At 49.7% G+C, this 24,794-nt stretch overlaps 1 protein-coding gene across 1 annotated transcript; it reads left to right on the forward strand.

Moving 5' to 3' along the window:
- Positions 1-279: 279 nt before the first annotated feature.
- On the forward strand, positions 280-13,669 carry rsph4a (radial spoke head component 4A). Its single transcript, XM_038785860.1, is given in 7 exon segments — positions 280-861; positions 3,990-4,159; positions 4,162-4,226; positions 5,845-6,603; positions 9,514-9,655; positions 12,434-12,551; positions 13,337-13,669. Coding segments are annotated over 7 exon segments (1,704 nt in total). The 5' UTR covers positions 280-652; the 3' UTR covers positions 13,578-13,669.
- The last annotated feature ends 11,125 nt before the right edge of the window (positions 13,670-24,794 follow it).

A 24,794-nucleotide genomic window follows, 5' to 3' on the forward strand; every position in this document is an offset into this window, starting at 1 on the left:
GTGTGAGAGAGGGAGAAATATAGAGTGAGATAGAGTTAGAAAGATAGAGAGTGAAATAAAGAGAGAGTGATAGAGAGTGAGAGATAGAGTTAGAAAGATTTAGAGAGAGAGAGTGAAATAGAAAGATAGAGAGAGAGTGATAGAGAGGGTGAAATGGAGTGAGAGCGAGAGTGAGCAGAGAGAAATTGAGAGACAGAGGGACAGATAGATAGCAAGAGTAAAAGAGTGAGTGTGAGAGAGGGAGCAATAGAGATAGAGAGAGGGGGAGATAGAGAGAGTGTGATAGAGAGAGGGCATCTGATAGAGGGAGAGAGCGATAGATTGTGATAGGGAAGGTGTGACAGAGAGATAGAGAAATAAAGTGTGATAGAGAGAGGGAGCGTTAGAGTGGAGGGAGAGTGAGTGAGTGAATGTTCGATTGTAAGGAGCGAATGAGGTGAGTCCAGGTATATTAGGCAGTGAGAGTTAGGAAAATGACAAGAGTGAAATCAAAGTAAAGGGTGGAAAAGGACATCAAAAAGGAGGCAGTAAATTGACATCTCAGAAGTTTATAAAGGCGAGAAAAAGAGGGAGAAACCAGGAGCCCGACTGTCTGCCGGAGAGCAGCTAGATAGCAGAAAGTGAACACCGGTCAAGAGAGGGAAATACAGACATGTCAGAGCTTCCAGATGACGGGCGTCAGGCAGGCCAGTCAGAGTCTGAGTCCAAAATGCAACAGAGCAATTTTCCGAGCAGCATGAGTAGTCAGGAAGTGTTGGTGCAGGTGGAAACTGAGAATAACCTGACTTCTGCAGATGAAATCATGATCCAAAATGCCAAGGCTTATTTGCTGCAGAAAAGCACCGTATCGAACCTCAACCTGTGAGTACCTAAATTTGTGCACACCTTGCCAAAACGATTGGAATGAACAAGTTAGTTATCTTTCTGTCTTGCCTTGTCTCACCAGCCCTGGCATCTATTCCCTCCCCTACAGCTTGCTTACCTTTACCAGAATGCTCTGCTGCCGTCATTTCCGGCTTACCCTGTGAGGCCGTGTACCACTTTCATCGGATGGCAACGTAACCTTGATGTGAGCATCAGGGTTTGATTTTAGTTGGGTTTTGGGATACAGTATCTGAGCCCAATTTGCACAAAAGTGTGAGGTTAGTCTTTTTCATACAGATTATATGGGTGTGGATTACTTGAAATGATATCTTCTAGATTTTGCACCAAGCAACCAAGATCTGGGCAACGTTTGAGCGAGTGTCTTGCCCTTCACAACCACATTTTGTTTCTTATCTGGAGATGGAGAATTGGGTGATTGGCTTGACCCCTTCTATCCAGCCGGCATCTATGTCTTCAGTCCAAGATACCACCACCCTCAATTAGGGCACTCCTTGATACCTACCTCTTTAACCAGAAGATCAGTAAGCAGAGTCAATCTAGTTGCAAATTTAGAATAGCAGTGAATCAGGAAACACTGGTGGGAGTCATTTATAGGTGCCATGACAGTACTTATGCTGTTGCTTAGAGTATTAAGGAAGCAATAATTGGAGCATTAAGGAAGTAATAATTGGAGCTTAAAGTACAGGTGGAGTAATAATCATGGGAGGACTTTAAATGTCAAATAGACTGTACCAATCAAATTGGCAAAGTCGGTCTGGAAGATGAGATTGTAGAATGCTGTTGTGACACTTTTCTGAAACAATATGTTTCAGGGAGATGTCAGAGGTCGGTTCTTTACACAGAGAGTGGTGGGGTGTGTGGAATGCACTGCCAGCAGAGGTGGTGGAGTCCGAGTCATTAGGGACATTTAAGCGACTCTTGGACAGGCAGATGGACAGCAGTAAATTGAAGGGGTGGAGGTTAGGTCGATCTTAGATTAGGATAAATGGTCGGCACAATATCGTGGGCCGAAGGGCTTGTACTGTGCTGTACAGTTCTATGTTCTAATATATTGTGGAACCAACTAGGGATAAAGCTAGATCTAGTATTGTGTAATGAAGCAGGCTGATTAGTAATCTCATAGTAAAAGATCCACAGCGGTGGGGGGGGGGGGGGGGGGGGGCGGGGGGGGAGAGTGAGTGGGTGGGGGGGGGGGGTTTGGGGTCTGTAAAGGGGGTTTGTTTTTGCGACTGTTTGTTTGCTATTTTCTTCTTTTTTGTATTGTTATTAATTTATTGCTTTGTATTGGTGGGGGGGGGGGGTCCTTCTTTCTGTTTATTTCTATACCTTGTTTATTTTATTGTTGGGAGAAAATTTGTTGTTGAAAAATTTGAATAAAAATTATTTTTTTTAAAAACTCCATTCGGAAAACTTAAAGCAGAAAATGCCGGGCAATCGCTGACGTTTTGAATCTGGATGACTGTTTGTCAAAGCTATATAAGGGGAGAGCGGACTAAGGTGCATTGGCTAAATAGACTAAAAGGTATGGCGATGAATAAACAGTCGGATTGACTTAAAGAAACAATCCAAAATGTGAAACAAAATTACGCGCACTAAGAAGCAAAAAAACAACAAAAAAAAACATCCACCCATGGGTTACTGAGGAAGATGAGAATTGTACTAGGTTAAAAGAAGAGGTTTACCATGTTGTAAAAATTACTAATAAGCCTGAGGATTGGAAGTGTTTTAGAAACCAGTAAAAGGCCATTAAAAATTGAAAAGGAAAAATAGAGTATGAGAGTAATCTAGTCGGGAAATATCAAAACAGATTGAAATATCAAAACAGGTTGTAAGAACTTTTCCAAATATATAAAAAGGAGGCGAGTAGCTAAAGTAAACGTTGGTCCTTAAGAGGCAAAGATGGAAAATTATCATGGAGAATGAGGAAATGGCAGATACATTGAACAAATATTTCGTTTCTGTCTTCGCAGTAGAAGGCACATATTACATCCCATAAATAGAGTGTAACCAAGGGGCTAACAAAAGCGAAGAACTTAAATTAATTAATAACGGCAGATAAAAACTATTGAAGCAACTTAAAGGTCTAAAGTCCGACAAATCCCCAGGTCCTGTCTCTTACATCGCCGCAAGTCCATAGAATCTCTACAGTGCAAAGGCCATTCAGCCCATCAGGTCTGCACCAACAAGGCGCACCCTACCTAGGCCCACTCCCCCACCTTAGCCCGGTAACCCCACCTAACCTGCACATCTTTGGTCTGTGGGAGGAAACCAGAGCACCAGAGGAAACCCATGCACACACGGGGAGAAAGTGCAAACCCCACACAGACAATCACCCAAGGCCGGAATTCAACCCGGGTCCCTGGTGTTGTGAGGCAGCAGTGCTAACCACTGGGCCGCTTGTATCACCAAATTACCCATCATCCTCTGTGCTCACTGACCTACTCAGGCGGCTGGTGAAGCAACGGCTTGATTTTAAAATTCTCGCCCATTCTTTCAATTCGCTCCATGGCCTCACGCTTCCCTGGCTCTCTAATCTCGAGCCCTATAAACCTCCAAGGCATCCCACCGCGCTAATCATAGCCTTGTGTGCATTCCTGATTTAATTGGTCCGCCATTAGCGCCCATACCTTCAGCCTCCTGGCTCTAAGCTCTGGAATTTCTTCTGAAAAGGTCTCTATTTCTCTTTCAGACTCAGCTCAAAACTAACCCCTTTGACTGAGTTTTGGGCCAACTCTCCTAATATTGCTTTAAGTGGCTCGGTTAAAATCTGCTCCTGTCCCCACATCTTTCACTTAATCTCGTACATGTGTGTCTTGCCGCCTTCTGTGATCACCTTTGGCTTTGATACCCATTTCGGGTCAATATCCTGGATGAAGGCTCCTGAAAGAAATGATCACTTGAGTGAAGGACTGCAGGGCAGCCTCAATAACATCCAGGGCTGTCCCCGAGGGGCTGCTGTGAGAAAAAGTTGCAAGAATATAAGCAAATGGGAAGAGGATATATTTGTAAATGGTTGAAGTTGAGCAGGAGGTATTCTGTAGGAGAGTGGCACTAAAACAACATGAGCCCAGCGACCTTTCAACCTTTGTTTTCTCCCCTTCCAGCTACGATCACCTGTCGCAGGTGATCACCAAGTTGTTGGATGAACGGCCCAACAATGCTGTGGACATCTTAGAAGACATCAGCAAAAAGGTGAAGCGGACAGCGTTCTACAAGAAGATGGACACACTTCATGACGAGTATGAGAGTTCAAAGGCGTACAGTTTGGCTGAGCTTCAAAATCCCTCTTTGCAAAATCAATCGAAGCAGAAGAAGGGGGAGCAGATCATGAGGAAGAAGTGGTAAATAGTGGTTTCAGAAGCTTGGTACTGCACCTGGGTAAGGCCCTCGATGGCCAGTGTGCAGGGCGGATGGGCGGAATAGTGCATGGGAGTCAAAGCCAGGCACCAACTCCCCTGATGGCCCATCTGTTAAAGGCACTGGATAGGATGATTCCTACTGATTCCCGCTGAATCAACTGGCCTCCATAGGGGTGAGGACTGGAATTGTCCTCAGTGTCCTTGGCAACCTGCTGCTTGCTGGGAAATGTGCATGAGAGTCGGGCGTGGTCATGTTGTACTGGCGTTGGCTGCTAACATCTGACTAGGCATATCCACAGAGAATTTAACTTGCATAAAGAGCTGGAAGGTGACAGCACCCACCAAGAGCCAGCACCTTAGGGTGGCACAGTGACACAGTGGTTAGCGCCACACACCCACCAAGAGCCAGCACCTTGGGGTGGCACGGTGACACAGTGGTCAGCGCCACGCACTCACCAAGAGCCAGCACCTTAGGGTGGCACGGTGACACAGTGGTCAGCGCCACGCACTCACCAAGAGCCAGCACCTTAGGGTGGCACGGTGACACAGTGGTTAGCGCCACGCCCCCACCAAGAGCCAGCACCTTAGGGTGGCACACTGACACGGTGGTCAGCGCCACGCACCCACCAAGAGCCAGCACCTTAGGGTGGCACACTGACACGGTGGTCAGCGCCACGCACCCACCAAGAGCCAGCACCTTAGGGTGGCACGGTGACACAGTGGTCAGCGCCACGGACCCAGGTTCAATTCTGGCCTTGGGTCACTGTCTCTGTGGAGTTTGCACGCTCTCCCCGGGTCTGCGTGGGTTTCCTCCGGGTGCTCCAATTTCCCCCCCATAGTCCAAAGGTGCACTGGCTATGCTAACATTTACCCTTTGTGTCCAAAAGATGTGCAGGTTAGGTGGGGTTACAGGGATAGGGCAGGGGAGTCTGAATTGTGCCGTTTTGATGCTCATTGCTGTGGTTAAAAATAACTTTTTTGCTAAGCATAGAGCATGGGGGGGGGGGGGTCATTTGGCTCATCGGACCTGCGCTAGCGCCTTGAAAGAATGATCCAATTAGCCCCGGTTTTCCAGAGCATTCATATTTTTTTCCTCTTTCAAGTACGTATTCAAATCTTTTTCTGATCAAAACATCTCGTGGTGCAAATTCTGTTTTCCTCCTGTTCTCTGTGGTTCTTTTGACGATTATTTTCATTCTGTGTCCTTCGGGTTACTAACTCCCCCCCCCACCCACCCACCCCCCCCCCCCCCCCCCCCCCCCAACCCCCACCCCCACCCCACACCCATGAGAATGAGAGGGGCACAGATTTAAAGTGATTTGCAAAAGAAGCAAATGCAATGTGAGAAAAATCTTTTTCACACAGCGAGTGGTTGGGGTCTGGCATGCGCGCCCTGGAAGTGTGGTGGAGGCAGGTTCAATTGAGGCTTTACTTGAATAGAAATAGAAACAATGTGCAGGGGAAAGGGCAGACATATGGCACTAAGTCACGATGCTCACTTGGGTAGCTGGTGCAGTCACCACGGGCCGAATGCAAGTCTTTCATTCTTTTGCTGTCAGATTTCAGCCTCATTTTTCTATGCTTCTGTTTTCTTTGGCAGTTGGATACACCCCTCCCAAATGTCATGGAAACGGCCTATTACTTTCAACATACAGGAATCGGCCTCGGCACGGACGAGACGTACCGCATCTTACTGGCACTGAAGCAACTGGTGGATGTATACCCACTGCAGAAGTGCAGGTTCTGGGGGAAGATCTTGGGAATCAGCGCAAATTATATCATAGCTGAGGTGGAATACCGCGAGGGAGAGGAGGACATAGAGGAAGTGGGCGAAGAGGAGGATGCGGAGGGGAAGGAAGACGAAAAAGATGATTTTGGGCGAACCGAGGAGGAAGAGGCCGAAGAGGTGGAAGACAAGCCTCCAGCGTCGACGTACAAACCCCCGCCAGTCATCCCGAAAGAGGAAAATCGCTCCGGGACTAACAAGTATACCTACTTTGTCTGCACTGAGCCAGCCAAGCCCTGGGTGAAGCTGCCCCCGGTGACACCAGCGCAGATTACAATAGCCAGGAAGATTAAGAAATTCTTCACCGGCAACCTAGAAGCTTCTGTCATCAGCTACCCGCCGTTTCCTGGCAACGAGATGAATTATCTGAGGGCACAGATTGCTCGGATATCTGCCGGCACACAGATCAGCCCACTGGGATTCTACCAGTTTGGAGAGGAGGAGGAGGAGGAGGAGGAAGGGTCAGTCAGGGACAACTATGAGGAGAATGCGGAATTTGAGGGAATTGCCACATCAGAGCTGTTGGACAGTATGGCCAATTGGGTGCATCACACACAACACGTCCTCCCACAGGTTTGCGTGCCTTTTGCACCTCCATGTTTGATTTTATCTTCCTATCTTCATCCCTCACCTAAGACTCTCCCATTTTTAAAAAAAATGTTCATGAGGATGTGGGTGTCGATGGCCAGGCCAACAATTGTTGGCCATCCCTAATTGCCCTTGAACTGAGTGGCTTGCTGGACAATTTCAGAGGGGCAGTTAAGAGTCAACCACATCACTGCGTGGGTCTGGAGTCACGTGTAGGCCAGACCGGGTAAGGATTTCCTTCCCTAAAGGAGACATTAGTGAGCCTGATGGGTTTTTACAACAATCGATGATAGTTGTCAGGGTTGCCATTACTGCGACTTGTTTTTCAATTCCAGATTTTAACTAATTGAATTTAAATTCCACCAGCTGCCGTGGTGGGATTCAAAGCCGTGTCCACGGGCCTCTGGATGAAATGAAAAATGAAATGAAAATCGCTTATTGTCACGAGTAGGCTTCAAATTAAGTTACTGTGAAAAGATTGCTAGTCATGTGACATTACCACGATGACACCACCTCCCCCAGAAGAGAGGGTGGGTGGGCGGGCAGTGATTTGGATGTGAGGGCAAGAACTCCGGAGTTAATGATACGCGTCCAAAGTTGGGAACCTGGATCAAGCTTAGTGGTGGAGAGCCGTCCAACACATTCAGTAACGCTCAAAAAGATTGAGAGTCGGAAGTTGCCGGGAACTCACAATCAAGGGCACACCCTCATTATTAATACTTGAAAGTTCTAGCAAACAACAGAGTTTGTGAGATTCTTTGGGGATTGTGTTGTGCCCTTTGTTCATTGCAGTACTGAAAATGCTCTGTCATCATTCCCACCTTAATCGACAAAAGTCTTTTTCCATCTGTCACCTCACTGTTATGGTGATCGCCAATTTTCTGTACTTACACCATTAATCATGCCGTTGCCATTAATCACCGTTGACCATGCCATTGCCATTAATCACCATTGACCATGTCGTTGCCATTAATCACCATTGACCATGCCATTGCCATTAATCACCACTGACCATGCCGTTGCCATTAATCCCCGTTGACCATGCCTTTGCCATTAATCACCACTGACCATGCCATTGCCATTAATCACCATTGACCATGCCATTGCCATTAATCACCATTGTCCATGCTGTTGCCATGAATCACCGTTGACCATGCCGTTGCCATTAATCCCCATTGACCATGTCGTTGCCATTAATCCCCGTTGACCATGCCATTGCCATTAATCACCGTTGACCATGCCATTGCCATTAATCACCATTGACCATGCCATTGCCATTAATCACCATTGTCCATGCTGTTGCCATTAATCCCCATTGACCATGTCGTTGCCATTAATCCCCGTTGACCATGCCATTGCCATTAATCACCGTTGACCATGCCGTTGCCATTAATCCCCATTGACCATGTCGTTGCCATTAATCCCCGTTGACCATGCCATTGCCATTAATCCCCGTTGACCATGCCATTGCCATTAATCACCGTTGACCACGCCGTTGCCATTAATCCCCATTGACCATGTCGTTGCCATTAATCCCCGTTGACCATGCCGTTGCCATTAATCACCGTTGACCATGCCATTGCCATTAATCACCGTTGACCATGCCATTGCCATTAATCACCGTTGACCATGCCGTTGCCATTAATCACCGTTAACCATACCGTTGCCATTAATCACCGTTAATTATGCCGTTGCCATTAATCACCGTTGATCATGCCGTTGCCATTAATCATCATTGGCCAAGGGCAGCACGGTGGCCTAGTGGTTAGCACAACCGCCTCACGGCGCTGAGGCCCCAGGTTCGATCCCGGCTCTGGGTCACTGTCTGTGTGGAGTTTGCACATTCTCCCCGTGTCTGCGTGGGTTTCGCCCCCACAACCCAAAAATGTGCAGGGTAGGTGGATTGGCCACGCTAAAATTGCCCCTTAATTGGAAAAAATAATTGGGTAATCTAAATTTATAAAAAAAAAATCATCATTGGCCAAGCTAGGAGGCAGTGGCGCAGTGGTACGCCCTCAGTCTGCAAATTGTTCAGGGGAAATATTTCAGCAATATTGCGCCAGTTGTCCGCCAAGTCTAATCGAGGACCCTGCGCGCAGACACATTGGCTTGCAGCTCCCATCACTATTCACCATTCCCAGTATCCCCAGGTGTATTCAACAGGGGCACAGATGAAGGTGGAACCTTGAGACATGGGGGACCCATTGGATGCTGGGATGATGACACAATTCTGCATTGCCTCAGCCCTCCTTGGTCTGTAAGCCCCTTAAGCTCGACAGCTCTCTGTGATCTCGGTGCTCCTGCAATTCTGGGCAGCACGGTGGTTAGCACTGTTGCTTCACAACGCCAGGGTCCCAGGTTCGATTCCCGGCTTGGGTCACTGTCATTGCGGAGGCTGCGCGTTCTCTCCGTGTTTGTGCGGGTTTCCTCCGGGTGCTTCATCTTCCACAAGTCCCGAAAGACGGGCTTGTTGGGTGAATTGGACATTCTGAATTCTCCCTTAGTGTACCCGAACAGGCGCCGGAGTGAGGCGACTCGGGGATTTTCACAGTAACGTCATTGCAGTGTTAATGTAAGCCTACTTGTGACAATAAAGATTATTATTATTATTATCCTTGATTTCCAGTTCCACACACTTCGGGTGGTTGAGCCTTCAGCTGCCTCGAGCCCTAAACTCTGGAATTCCCTCCCTAAGTCTCGGACGCTTCCCTCTCTCAAACCCACCACTTTGGCCAAGGTTTTGATCACCTGTCCAAAGATCTCCTTATGTGGCTGAGTGTCACGTTTTGTCTGGTATTGGCGATTAATTTTTAAAAGCCATCACATGAGTCGAAGTACGTTGAATCCTATTCCAGAGGTTTGGCTGCTGTAATGAAATTGTTTGGTCTGACGCAGGGCCGCTGTGTTTGGTTTAATCCTGTTCAGAACAAGGAGGAGGATTTTGAGGAGGAGGAGGAGGAAGAGGAGAGAGAGGCACCAGACGAACCTGAACCAGAGGTGGGGCCGCCCCTCCTCACTCCCCTGTCTGAGGACGCAGGTAGTACAGACATCATCGGAATAAGACCCTTACTCTACTCAGCACAAACAGTCTTTGAATTTGTTTTTTGTACAATGTTTCTTTTGTTGCAACATTTCCATTCACTCTCTCCTGAAGCTCCAACAACTGAGGAATTTTAGGAGAAGGTCACTAGGCCCATCAAACCAATCTCATTTCCACAGATCGATTCCCTACCCATCTTTTCCTAAATGTCCCTTAATCTCACCTTCTCCCCATATACCTCAACTCACCGACCCACCTTCTCCTCATGTTCCTCAATAACATTCTGGGGGATACCATTGACTAGAAACTGAACTGGACCAGCCGTTTAAATACTGTGTCCACAACAGCAGGTCAGAGACTGGGAATCTTAACTCGCCAAAGCCTGTCCACCATCTACAAGGCACAAGATAGGCATATGATGTAATACTCTCCACATCCTTGGATGAGTGCAGCTCCAACAACACTCGAGACGCTCGTCACCATTCCGGATAAGGCAGTCCTGCTTGACTAGCATTCACTCCCTGTACCACTGATAAACAGTGGCAGCCATGTGTACCATCTGCAGGATGTACTGCAGGAACCCCCCCCCGCCCCGAGGCTCCTTCGGCAGCACCTCCCATTTACCATTCAGAAGGACAAGAGCAGCAGATACATGGGAACGTCAGAACCTGGAGGTTCCCCTCCAAGCCACTCACCATCATGACTTGGAAACTCCCTCCCTAATAGCACTGTGGGCAGCAGTTCAAGAAGGTGGCTCACCACCCCCTTCTCAAGGGCAATTAGGGCTGGGCACAAAAGTATTGACCTAGCCAGTGATGTCCACAGCCCCTGAGTTAACTTTTTAAAAATCACACCCATCTACTTCACACATTGGTCAGTTTCACCTACCCACCTTTTGGCTACACCCCCTGAATCTACCGTCCCACCTTTCCCCTGGAACCCCTAACCCCACTTGCCCATTATCTCTCCATATTCCGTGTACCCGCCGACTCACACAGCTGCCGTACAAATTAGGAGCAGGAGCAGGCTATTCAGCCCCTCGATTCTGCTCCATCCAATAAGATCATGATTTAGGCTCAATTCCACCTACCCTTGATATTCTTTGATTCCCTTGTTAGTCAAAAACGTATCACTATTTGTTGATCCTGCCTCCACCGCTTTCTGGGGAAGAGAGCTCTAAAGAATCATGAGCCTTTTAAGGGAAGAAGTATCACCTAATCTCCATCTTAATAATAATCTTTATTAGTGTCACAAGTAGGCTTACGTTAACACTGCAATGAAGTTACTGTGAAAAGCCCCACACCCCGGCGCCTGTTCGGGTACACAGAGGGGGAATTCAGAATGTCCAAATTACTTAACAGCACGTTGGGGCAGCAGGGTAGCATGGTGGTTAGCATAAATGCTTCACAGCTCCAGGGTCCCAGGTTCAATTCCCGGCTGGGTCACTGTCTGTGTGGAGTCTGCACGTCCTCCCCCTGTGTGCGTGGGTTTCCTCCGGGTGCTCCGGTTTCCTCCCACAGTCCAAAGATGTGCGGGTTAGGTGGATTGGACATGCTAAATTGCCCGTAGTGTCCTAATAAAAGTAAGGTTAAGGGGGGGGGGTGGTTGGGTTACGGGTATAGGGTGGATACGTGGGTTTGAGTAGGGTGATCATGGCTTGGCACAACATTGAGGGCCGAAGGGCCTGTTCTGTGCTGTACTGTTCTATGTTCTATGTCTTTCGGAACTTGTGGAAGGAAACCGGAGCACCCGGAGGAAACCCACGCAGACCTGGGAGAAATGGGAGACCCCTTAATTTTAAACTGTGCCCCCCCCCCCCCCCCCCCCACAGTTCTAGTCTTTCCCACACGGGGAAACATCTTTTCAGAATCCACCCTGTCAAGTCCCCTCAGGATCTTGGATGTTTGAAAAGATCACGTATCATTTTCCTGAACTCCAAACGAGAAAAACCCAACCTTTCCTCTTCCCCTTCATAACCCCTTCATTCCCAGGAACTTAAATCGCCACGGCATACAGGCTATGGGCCAAGTGCTGGTAAATGAGATGAGTTTAGATAGGTATATGATGGTCAGCATAGACATGGTGGGCCAAAAGGCCTGTTTCTCTGTCCTGTGTGACTAAATGACTCTATGACTTTTTTTTTCTTTTTTTTTTATAAATTTAGATTAGCCAATTATTCTTTCCAATTAAGGGGCAATTTAGCGTGGCCAATCCACCTACTCTGCACATTTTTGGGTTGTGGGGGCGAAACCCACGCAGACACGGGGAGAACGTGCAAACTCCACACGGACAGTGACCCAGAGCCGGGATCGAACCTGGGACCTCAGCGCCGTGAGGCGTTTGTGCTAACCACTAGGCCACCGTGCTGCCCTTCTATGACTCTTTAAAAAAAAAAATTTAGAGTACCCAATTCATTTTTTTTCCAATTAAGGGGCAATTTAGCGTGGCCAGTCTACCAAGCCTGCACATCTTTTGGGTTGTGGGGGCGAAACCCACCCAAACACGGGGAGAATGTGCAAACTCCACACGGACAGTGACCCAGAGCCGGGATCGAACCTGGGACCTCGGCGCCGTGAGGCAGCAGGGCTAACCCACAGCGCCACCGTGCTGCCCGACTCTATGACTCCTAACGTCTCCCGCCATATCCCACATTCATGGAGCCAACTCCAAGCGAGAAGTAGGAAGAACATTTCCCTCGTGATCCTTCCTGTGATGATGGGGGTCAGTAACTGAAATGTTTCTCATGCCTCCCCTTCTCATTTTTCATTCTTTCAGAGGTCAACAATATCCCCCCCTGGGCAGTCAAGGCTTCGACCCACCTGATCCCCCAGTACGCCATTGCTGTGGTCCGGTCCAATCTCTGGCCAGGCGCATACACCTTTGCAATTGGAAAGTGAGTATCCCATTATTTTGTCCATAAGAGGGAGGGGGGGGGGGGGGGGGTGGTTTCGTTGGCCTGGCGGCTCAGTGTTTATAATTAAAAATACTGCCGACGCTGGGAATCTGAAACAAAAGCAGAAAGTTCTGGAAAAACGGTAGTTCATAGAATCTCTGCAGTGCGGAAGGAGGCCATTCAGCCCATCGGGTCTGCACCGACCCTCCGAAAGAGCACCGTACCCACACCCACCCAACCGTTAGTCACTAAGGAACAACTTTAGTGTGGCCAACCCACCTAGCTTGCACAGCTTCGGACTGGCAGGTCTCAGCAGGCCTGGCAGCATCTGTGGTGAGAGAAACAAACTTGACGTTTCGGGCCTGTATGACACCTCTGAGTTGGAGAGGTAGAAATGTGTCGGGTTTTACATTGCTGAAGAGAGGGGTACGTCGCAGGGTGAGTAGAATTGAGGGTCAGGAATAGATGGGAGCAGAGGAGAGATCTCACAGACACAAGACAAAGGGAGTGTTAATGGTAACAAAGACCAGGGCAGGTATTAATAGCGGCATATAGGTCAAATATTTACCTTCCACTTTTAGCAAGGGATGGGTTGGGACTGGCCAGGTACAGCTCTTCCTTGTTTTCGGGAAGTGACTGCTGTTTCCGTTGGCACCGCCCCCCCCAGTTACAAGGCTGAGACATGAACATTTATCTCTTTAAACTACGCTGGCCCACCCAGTCACTTGGGGCTTTTCCACTGGGCTGCAGCCGAGCTCCGACTGAAATGTTTCTCTGTCCGACAGAAAATTTGACAACATCTATTTTGGCTGGGGCCACAAGTACAGCCCGGATAACTACAGCCCCCCCGCAGCCCCGTCAGTCCAGCCGGAGTTTGCCAGCGGCCCCGATACCACCGAGGTGGATGACCCGACGGTGGAAGAGGAGCAGGCACTGCGGGCCGCGATGGAGGAGCGACTGGCGGCGGCAGAGGAGGCGGAGGAAGAGGAGGAGGAGGAAGAGGAGGAGGAAGACGATGACAACTAATTTTAAGAGGAGTTTTCCCAGCTGATTATTTAAATCTTTCTTTCTGTACAGCCATTGTTCCACCCACAATTCAATGAACACTAAATCTGTAAATGTTTTTATTATAGATGCATAGATGATAATAAAGATTTTTACTTGAGAGAAATTTGAGCATTTACTGATGAGAGGTTGCCGGTCTCGCCACAGATACTGCCTGGGCCTGCTGAATATTTCAGCTTTATCCGTGTTTAGCCCGCATTTCCAGTCGCTGCAGTATTTTGTTTTTGCTCGTGCATGTGCGATGGCTGCGCTCGGAGTTCACCACCTGGACCAATAAAAAGCACCAGAGAAGCAGCAAGGGGAACAGAGCAGGTGGCGGGAGAGCACAGAGTGTGAGGGAATGATGTGCACAGGTAAGAGAGAGGGAAGGGAATGGAGAGTGAGGGAGAGAGTGCGAGGAAGTGGTGTGCACGGAAGAGAGTGAGGGGGATTGGAGTGAAGGAGAGAGCATTGAGTGTGAGGGAGCAGAGTGCACAGATGAGGGGGGTCTGGAGCATGAGGGAGAGAGCGTTGATTGTGAGCAACCAATGTGCACAGTTGAGATAGGGACTGGAGTGAGGGAAAGAATTGAGTGTGAGGGAGCAATGCACAGGTGAGTGAGAAGGGGGACTGCAGTGTGAGGAAGAGAGCGTTAAGTGAAAGAGCAATGTGCACGAGAGAGAGAGGAGGTGGGCTGGAGTGTGAGGGAGAGAGCATTGAGTGAGGGAGCAATGTGCACAAGAGAGAGAGAGGAGGTGGGCTGGAGTGAGGGAGAGAGAGCATTGAGGGAGCAATGTGCATGAGAGAGGCGGTGGACTGCAGTGTGAGGAAGAGAGCATTGAGTGAGGGAGCAATGTGCACGGGTGAGAGAGACTGGGTGGACTGCAGTGTGAGGGAGAGAGCATTGAGCGAGGGAGCAATGTGCACGGGTGAGAGAGAGGAGGTGGGCTGGAGTGTGAGGGGGAGAGCATGTGAGTGTGAAGGCGTGACGCAAACACATGGCCACTACCATTTAGAAAGACAAGCGCACTCAACACATGGGAACACCGCCACCTGGAGGTTCCCCTCCAAGTCACTCACCACCCTGACTTGGAAATCTATCGGCCGTTCCTTCACTGTCGCTGGGACAAAATCCTGGATCTCCCTCCCTAACAGCACTGTGGGTGTACCTACACCACATGAGCTTCAACGGTTCAAGAAGGTGGCTCATCACCACCTTCTCAAGGGGCAATTAGGGACAGGCAATGGATGCCATCCCAGCCAGTGACATATATCCCTGTGAACAAATTTTTAAAAAGTTGCACAGGAAGAATTGTGTGATGAAGGTTACACTCTGGCCAGTCGAGCAGGGTGTAACACTAATTCTGCAGTCCCTTCCTTCCCCTTATTTCCTGTAAAGCTGATGCCACAGGCCCCACAGAAGTGAGGGAGACATTATTCTGCCCCCATAACCCCTCCCCTAACGTGTCAAGACCTTGCAGGATATTTAAGAATATTTTTGGCCTCCATATTTAAGGAACATTTGGGGCAGCAGGGTAGCATGGTGGTTAGCATAAATGCTTCACAGCTTCAGGGTCCCAGGTTCGATTCCCGGCTGGGTCACTGTCTGTGTGGAGTCTGCACGTCCTCCCCGTGTGTGCGTGGGTTTCCTCCGGGTGCTCCGGTTTCCTCCCACAGTCCAAAGATGTGCGGGTTAGGTGGATTGGCCATGCTAAATTGCCCGTAGTGTCCTAATAAATGTAAGGTTAAGGGGGGGGGTTGTTGGGTTAGGGGTATAGGGTGGATATGTGGGTTTGAGTAGGGTGATCATGGCTCGGCGCAACATTGAGGGCCGAAGGGCCTGTTCTGTGCTGTACTGTTCTATGTTCTATGAAGGCAGGACTCGAATTGGAATCGGTGAAGTGGAGGCTCTGAGATACCGAGAGATTGTTTCCCCCTGGGTGGGCGGGGGGAGGGCACAGTCTCGGGATAAGGGGGCCGATCGTTTAGGACTGGGATTGAGGAGAAATTTATTCACTCAAAGGTTTGTGAATCTTTGGAATTCTCTACCCCAGAGGGCTGTAGGTGCTTCATCGTTGAATATATTTAAGGCTGGAATAGAGAGCTTTTTGGTTTCAGGGTCTGAAGGGTTATGGGAAAGGGTGGGAAAAAGGAGTTGAAGCCCGGGATCAGCCATGATTGCATTAAATGGCAGAGCAGGCTCAAGGGGCCGAATGGCCTCCTCCTGTTCCCATTTCTCATGTTTTTATGACATTTGACAGTGTCTCTGGTAAGAGTCCTGTGGTGAACACAGTTTGATCTCACATTGCTGAAGAATTAAACACTTTGCAATATCTTTGGGCAGGAATCTGAATGAATGAGAGATTTAACAATATTTCCTGGGAGTAATTTTGACCCGGGTATGATAGCCCACTTTATATATCTCCCAATTTTTATTCACAGTGAGTGTGGCAATGTCGAAATTACCCCACGAGTTGCAGCATTTGGCTCAATGAAGTTGGCTGTTTGGGACTGTAACACCTGGGGTGCAATTTGAGAGCAGAGACGTGACGGCTGCTGCTGCTGTTACACCAGCAGGTGGCAGTGTCGCACTACAAAGTACAAAGAGAACAGCAGGATCCCATACTGTCTGTGAAAGATCATAATGTCTGTGCAGAAACTAATTGGATATGCGCCCTTAAGACATCAATATGGTATCCGTTGCCTCGGGAATTATTCCAGGACCCCCACATGGCTGATGTTTAACACCAGGCAATGGTCAGAATAGTACACATTCCCTTTATTTAAACCTGACCAGCCTTGCTGTGGATGAGATTGTGGATGAGGATCCTCTCACAAGAGGATTGACCATTTGCCCAAGAAAAATGAGGGACCTCGAGTCAGAAGGGGCAACATCCACAGGGACTGTATTTCCACCTAGTGTTCGATTACTAGGTGCCTTACCCAGAGTTAGTAAGGTGACATACATTCCCACCCAGTGTCTAATACTGAGTGCATTCCTGCCCAGTGTCAAACACTCCCTGCATTCCTGGCCGGTGTGTAACAGGCCCTGCTCCCTCACGGGGCGTGGAACACTATTGCTAAGCTGGTCACTCTGTTAGGGGTCTGCCTATGATGCACTCCCTGTAACACACTCCCTGTAACACACTCCTTGTGACCCACTCCCTGTGACCCACTCCCTGTAACACACTCCTTGTGACATGTTCCTTGTGACACACTCCCTGCGACATAGACTCCCTGTGACACACACTCCCTGTGACACTCTGTGACACACACTCCCGGTAACACACTCCCTGTGACACTCTGACACAAACTCCCGGTAACACACTCCCTGTGACACTCTGACACACACTCCCGGTAACACACTCCCTGTGACACTCTGTGACACACACTCCCGGTAACACACTCCCTGTGACACTCTGTGACACACACTCCCGGTAACACACTCCCTGTGACACTCTGACACAAACTCCCGGTAACACACTCCCTGTGACACTCTGACACACACTCCCGGTAACACACTCCCTGTGACACTCTGTGACACACACTCCCGGTAACACACTCCCTGTGACACTCTGTGACACACACTCCCGGTAACACACTCCCTGTGACACTCTGACACACACTCCCGGTAACACACTCCCTGTGACACTCTGTGACACACACTCCCGGTAACACACTCCCTGTGACACTCTGTGACACACACTCCCGGTAACGCACTCCCTGTGACACACACTCCCGGTAACACACTCCTTGTGACATGTTCCTTGTGACACACTCCCTGCGACATAGACTCCCTGTGACACACACTCCCTGTGACACTCTGTGACACACACTCCCGGTAACACACTCCCTGTGACACTCTGACACAAACTCCCGGTAACACACTCCCTGTGACACTCTGACACACACTCCCGGTAACACACTCCCTGTGACACTCTGTGACACACACTCCCGGTAACGCACTCCCTGTGACACACACTCCCGGTAACGCACTCCCTGTGACACTCTGTGACACACACTCCCGGTAACACACACCCTGTGACACTTTGTGACACACACTCCCGGTAACGCACTCCCTGTGACACTCTGTGACACACACACCCTGTAACACACTCCCAGTAACACACGCCCTGTGACACTCTGTGACACACACACCCTGTAACACACTCCCAGTAACACACGCCCTGTGACACTCTGTGACACACACTCCCGGTAACACACTCCCTGTGACACACACTCCCTGTGACATTCCGTGACACACACTCCCGGTAACACACTCCCTGTGACACTCTGTGACACACACACCCTGTAACACACTCCCGGTAACGCACTCCCTGTGACACTCTGTGACACACACACCCTGTAACACACTCCCAGTAACACACGCCCTGTGACACTCTGTGACACACACACCCTGTAACACACTCCCTGTAACACACTCCCTGTGACACACTTCTTGTGGCACTCTCTGTGACTCACTCCCTGTGACACACAGTCCTTGTGACACACTCCCTGCGACACACACTCTCTGAGACACTCGTGACACACACTCCTGGTAACACACTCCCTGTGACACACTTCTTGTGGTACACCCCCTGTGACACACACTCCCTGTGACACACACTCCTTGAGACACTCGTGACACACACTCCCTGTAACACACTCCCTGTTACACTCTGTGACACACACTCCCTGTAACACACTCCCTGTGACACACTTCTTGTGGTACACCCCCTGTGACACACACTCCCTGTGACACACACTCCCGGTAACACACACTCCCGGTAACACACACCCCCTGTGACATTCTGTGACACACACTCCGTGTAACACACTCCCTGTGACACACACTCCCGGTACACACTCCCTGTGACACACACCCCCTGTGACACTCTGTGACACACACTCCCTGTAACACACTCCCTTTGACACACTTGCTATGCAATACCATGCCCCGTAGACCAGTGAGTGACATCCCTTCTGACACACTCCATGTGTAAGATTCCCCGCTCACCTGACTTAACAGCGGGACCAGGTCAGCCCCCCCCCCCCTTCCCCCCCGCCCCCCTTCTCCTCTTCCAGCGGGACATTTAAATTTCCATTTACTTAGCCACATGGCACGATCCCAGGGGCGGGAGGGGTATCAGGATCTCAGTCATCTTGTCCGGTCCTCAAATTATCCGATAGGGAGAAACAGGAAAGATAAAGCTGCCATCAATTGCACAGCAACTTTTCATTTCTTTCACAGGGGTGTGGGCAGTGCTGGGCTGGCTGGAGCTGCCTTTGAACCGAGTGGCTCGCTCAGCCCTTACAGAGTTGACCTCATTGCTGTGGGGCCTGCAGTCACCTGAAGGCCAGACCAGGAAAGGGTGGCAGATTTCCGTAACCCTGAGTGACCCTGGCGGGGCTCGTTTCTTTTTCAAATGAAATCAGAAGGCATAAACGGGAAAAAAATAACACTGGTGCAAGCTGTGTTCTTCCCGAAAGCGGCAAACACAGCACCATTCAGGTTTTTATTAATTCATTAAGTTGCCAAAGTGGCATTTGACCCCATCTCCCTATCGCTTTAGCCAGCATCACTAAGGGTGGCACAGTGGTTAGCACTGCTGCCTCACAGTGCCAGGAACCCGGGTGATGCGACCATCAATTCACTCAAGACACGAGTGGAAGTAAACTGTGGCTTTAATCGACTTACAACTGAGCCTGCCTGCGACCAGAAGAACTGAGGGCAGGCTCACAAGACCGCGGCACTTTATACTTCCGGTAGTGGGAGGAGCCATGGGCGGAGCCCTGTACATGCTCCTCATCTCCCCCTGTGGGCAGAGCCGCGCAACGGCTCACGGATGGAGCCCACAGGGACACAGTGATACACAGTGTGAATTATACGCATTATACATTCACCACACCGGGTTCGATTCTGGCCTCGAGTGACTGTCTGTGCGGAGTCTGCACGTCCTCCCCGTGTCTGCGTGGGTTTCATCCGGGTGCTCCGGTTTCCTCCTACAGTCCAAGGATATGCAGGTCAGGTGGATTGACCGTGCTAAATTGACCCTTAGTCTCCAAAGATGTGTGGGTTTGGCTGTGATTGGCGTGCGCGAGCGGAGCGGTCGCCCTGGAGGGAGGCTCCGGCCGGTCAGCAGCATTTCGGTGTTTTCCGAGGGTTTCCCCGTGGCTTCGCCGTGGCTTCGCCGGCCGCGATTCCTTCGGCCGGTGGGGCCTGAGGGACGGGCGCCGGGGTCGGGCAGGTTTGGAGCCGGCGGGGACCCGCCCCCCGTGACCGGAGGAGCCGGGGCATCGAGCCCGAAGCAAGCGGCGGGGGAGGAGCGTGGCCTGAGGCGAGGCCTGAATCCAGCACTGAGGTAGAGGGGGAGCTGCCCACACCGGGTGGCCACCTCGCTGAAAATTGATGTTTGAAGTTCGGTCCCAGGAGCAGAAATGTTTTGAACTTTGATTTTTGAAGAAAATATTTAAATATTAAAGATGGATTGGCTGTGATCGGTGCGCGGGGTTACGGGGTAGGGCAGGGGGATTGGGCCTGGTTAGGGTGCTCTTCGTAGGACCAATGCCAACCCAATGGGCCGAATGCACTGCAGGGACTCTATAGAACATAGAACAGTACAGCACAGAACAGGCCCTTCGGCCCTCGATGTTGTGCTGAGCAATGATCACCCTACTCAAACCCACGTATCCACCCTATACCCGTAACCCAACAACCCCCCCCTTAACCTTACTTTTTTTTTAGGACACTACGGGCAATTTAGCGCGGCCAATCCACCTAACCCGCACATCTTCGGACTGTGGGAGGAAACCGGAGCACCCGGAGGAAACCCACGCACACACGGGGAGGACGTGCAGACTCCACACAGACAGTGACCCAGCCGGGAATCGAACCTGGGACCCTGGAGCTGTGAAGCATTTATGCTAACCACCATGCTACCCTGCTGCCCTGACTCTATGATTTGGTGCGGTCCAGTGATATTACCGCTACCCCACCTACTGCCCCTGGCTCCGGGCGTCGGGGCTTGAGTTTGACCAGTGCTGTGAGGCCAGGTTATCACCACCTGAACTATTAACCTGTCTTTTTTTCCTTTACTTTGAAATGGCTTGCCCTGTTCTCGCTGCGTTTTCCGCTGATCTGTAATCAGAAACGAGGTTCATTCTGGCGACCTGTCCGCACAAGCTTTGATAAAATAAATAATTGAGTGTTTCTGCAGATAGTTCTGTACTGAGTGTACTCACTGGGGCCGGGTGGCTGGGACTCCAACAGGAAGCCTTATGAATAGGTATATTGACCAGAGTCTGTGGGCAAAGTTGACGTGCACAGTGCTGTGTGTGATTATTTAGATCGAAGAGGAAGTCTGACTGGCCCAAGATGAATTTAGTCAGTGTAATGAAACATTTTCTCTTGTTTTTTCTTCAAACCCTGCCCCGTTCCACACACACACACACACACACAAGCAGACTATTTTTGATCATCTCTATTTGTTCACTGCAGCGAGCTGTCTGGGATTCTCAGTGAGGGACACCCAGCAGGGTGAGCTGCACACACTCACTCACACAGCTTCTATCTGTACACCAGCAAGGCTCCACACACGTGGGGCACTTGAATCAGTCAGAAAGCTGCTGAAACTTCACTCTTCCTTCTTCCGCGGAGCACAGCATGGTCAGTTTAACCCATTGGACACAGCTTGTGGGCAATCATGGCCCTGTGTAACCCCCTACACAATCACGGCAAAGTCCTTCAGAGTCTGATGAACCTCTAGATATTACAGTGGACCTGTGATAGTGTGTGAGCACAGTGTCTGTGTGTGATAGTGTGTGAGCACAGTGTCCATGTGTGCGATAGTGTGTGAGCACAGTGTGTGTGTGTGATAGTGTGTGAGCACAGTGTCTGTGTGTGTGATAGTGTGTGAGCACAGTGTCTGTGTGTGTGTGATAGTGTGTGAGCACAGTGTCCGTGTGTGCGATAGTGTGTGAGCACAGTGTCCATGTGTGCGATAGTGTGTGAGCACAGTGTGTGTGTGTGATAGTGTGTGAGCACAGTGTCTGTGTGTGTGATAGTGTGTGAGCACAGTGTCTGTGTGTGTGTGATAGTGTGTGAGCACAGTGTCTGTGTGTGTGATAGTGTGTGAGCACAGTGTCTGTGTGTGTGATAGTGTGTGAGCACAGTGTCTGTGTGTGTGATAGTGTGTGAGCACAGTGTCTGTGTGTGTGATAGTGTGTGAGCACAGTGTGTGTGTGTGATAGTGTGTGAGCTCAGTGTCTGTGTGTGTGTGATAGTGTGTGAGCACAGTGTCTGTGTGTGTGTGATAGTGTGTGAGCACAGTGTCTGTGTGTGTGATAGTGTGTGAGCACAGTGTCTGTGTGTGTGATAGTGTGTGAGCACAGTGTCTGTGTGTGTGATAGTGTGTGAGCACAGTGTCTGTGTGTGTGTGTGATAGTGTGTGAGCACAGTGTCTGTGTGTGTTGATAGTGTGTGAGCACAGTGTCTGTGTGTGTGATAGTGTGTGAGCACAGTGTCTGTGTGTGTGTGTGTGATAGTGTGTGAGCACAGTGTCTGTGTGTGTGATAGTGTGTGAGCACAGTGTCTGTGTGTGTGTGATAGTGTGTGAGCACAGTGTCCGTGTGTGTGATAGTGTGTGAGCACAGTGTCTGTGTGTGTGATAGTGTGTGAGCACAGTGTCTCTGTGTGTGTGATAGTGTGTGAGCACAGTGTCTGTGTGTGCGATAGTGTGTGAGCAGTGTCTGTGTGTGTGTGATAGTGTGTGAGCACAGTGCCTGTGTGTGTGATAGTGTGTGAGCACAGAGTCTGTGTGTGTGTGATAGTGTGTGAGCACAGTGTCTGTGTGTGTGATAGTGTGTGAGCACAGAGTCTGTGTGTGTGTGATAGTGTGTGAGCACAGTGTCTGTGTGTGTGTGATAGTGTGTGAGCACAGTGTGTGTGTGTGTGTGATAGTGTGTGAGCTCAGTGTCTGTGTGTGTGATAGTGTGTGAGCAGTGTCTGTGTGTGTGTGATAGTGTGTGAGCACAGTGTCTGTGTGTGTGAGAGTGTGTGAGCACAGTGTTTGTGTGTGTGATAGTGTGTGAGCACAGTGTGTGTGTGTGTGTGATAGTGTGTGAGCTCAGTGTCTGTGTGTGTGATAGTGTGTGAGCACAGTGTGTGTGTCTGTGTGATAGTGTGTGAGCTCAGTGTCTGTGTGTGTGATAGTGCGTGAGCTCAGTGTCTGTGTGTGTGATAGTTTGTGAGCACAGTGTCTGTGTGTGTGAGAGTGTGTGAGCACAGTGTCTGTGTGTGTGAGAGTGCGAGCACAGTGTCTGTGTGTGTGATAGTGTGTGAGCACAGTGTGTGTGTGTGTGTGATAGTGTGTGAGCTCAGTGTCTGTGTGTGTGATAGTGTGTGAGCACAGTGTCTGTGTGTGTGACAGTGTGTGAGCACAGTGTCTGTGTGTGTGATAGTGTGTGAGCACAGTGTCTGTGTGTGTGACAGTGTGTGAGCACAGTGTGTGTGTGTGTGTGATAGTGTGTGAGCACAGTGTGTGTGTGTGATAGTGTGTGAGCACAGTGTGTGTGTGTGTGTGTGATAGTGTTATGAGCACAGTGTCTGTGTGTGTGTGTGTGATAGTGTGTGAGCACAGTGTGTGTGTGTGTGATAGTGTGTGAGCACAGTGTCTGTGTGTGTGATAGTGTGTGAGCACAGTGTCTGTGTGTGTGTGATAGTGTGTGAGCACAGTGTGTGTGTGTGTGATAGTGTGTGAGCACAGTGTCTGTGTGTGTGATAGTGTGTGAGCACAGAGTCTGTGTGTGTGTGATAGTGTGTGAGCACAGTGTCTGTGTGTGTGTGATAGTGTGTGAGCACAGTGTGTGTGTGTGTGATAGTGTGTGAGCTCAGTGTCTGTGTGTGTGACAGTGTGTGAGCACAGTGTCTGTGTGTCTGTGATAGTGTGTGAGCACAGTGTCCGTGTGTGTGATTGTGTGTGAGCACAGTGTGTGTGTGTGTGACAGTGTGTGAGCACAGTGTCTGTGTGTGTGTGAGTGTGTGAGCACAGTGTCTGTGTGTGCGATAGTGTGTGAGCACAGTGTCTGTGTGTGTGTGATAGTGTGTGAGCACAGTGTGTGTGTGTGTGTGATAGTGTGTGAGCACAGTGTCTGTGTGTGTGGGATAGTGTGTGAGCACAGTGTCTGTGTGTGTGTGTGATAGTGTGTGAGCACAGTGCCTGTGTGTGTGTGTGTGTGATAGTGTGTGAGCACGGTGTGTCTGTGTGTGTGATAGTGTGTGAGCACAGTGTCTGTGTGTGTGATTGGGTGTGAGCACAGTGTCTGTGTGTGTGTGATTGGGTGTGAGCACAGTGCCTGTGTATGTGTGATTGGGTGTGAGCACAGTGTCTGTGTGTGTGTGATTGGGTGTGAGCACAGTGTCTGTGTGTGTGATAGTGTGTGAGCACAGTGTCTGTGTGTGTGATTGGGTGTGAGGTCAGTGTCGTTGTGTGCGGTCGTGTGTAGAAACGTCTCCTGACCCATGCTCTGTGTGTGGAGTTTGTGCCCACACTAAAATTTGGCGCCAATGATTCAGGATGTGCCTGAACCCCTGGACTGAACGTAACCCATTGTAATGTGTTGTTGAGTGATTCATTGCTGTTGGACACATCACAACACTCCCTCCTGAGGTAAGCCCTCATTTTCATACTGGAATCTGAAGCCTTCAGTTCTGTTTGTTTAGTTTTGACAGTTCCAGGATTAAGAACCGGATATTTGTGCTCAATGCAAAGTTTCTGGAATAACCCAGTCCGTGAACAATAAGAAGATTGCATTTAAGTACTTTTGACACTTCTCCATTGTGTTACAGTGTGAGGTCATTCACAGAAAGGAATCTCATCTCCGGCCTTGTTTCCCTGAACTTTCTCCCAGCACATTTGGCTCTCGCAGTCTTTCTCGCTTTGTCCTTCCTGTTTTGAGGGATCTGAGGCTGGAATTTAGCAGAATGATTGGGGTTGCGGACCCCCTGGTAGCAATGATACATCTGATTGCGTGTTTGCTGGCAGAGATCCAACAGGTAGCAAGACGCTGACTATCTCCTGCCTATTGGTTATCACAGAATGAATTTCTGTGCAAATGCCTCAGTCGGCCTTATCTCGGTATCACTGTGTGTCCTTGGCCCACACCTGTTACTGCACCTCACAATCCATCAATCATTAACTA

The sequence above is a fragment of the Scyliorhinus canicula genome, chromosome 27 (genome assembly GCF_902713615.1).
Source record: "Scyliorhinus canicula chromosome 27, sScyCan1.1, whole genome shotgun sequence".
NCBI classification, from domain to species: Eukaryota; Metazoa; Chordata; class Chondrichthyes; order Carcharhiniformes; family Scyliorhinidae; genus Scyliorhinus; species Scyliorhinus canicula.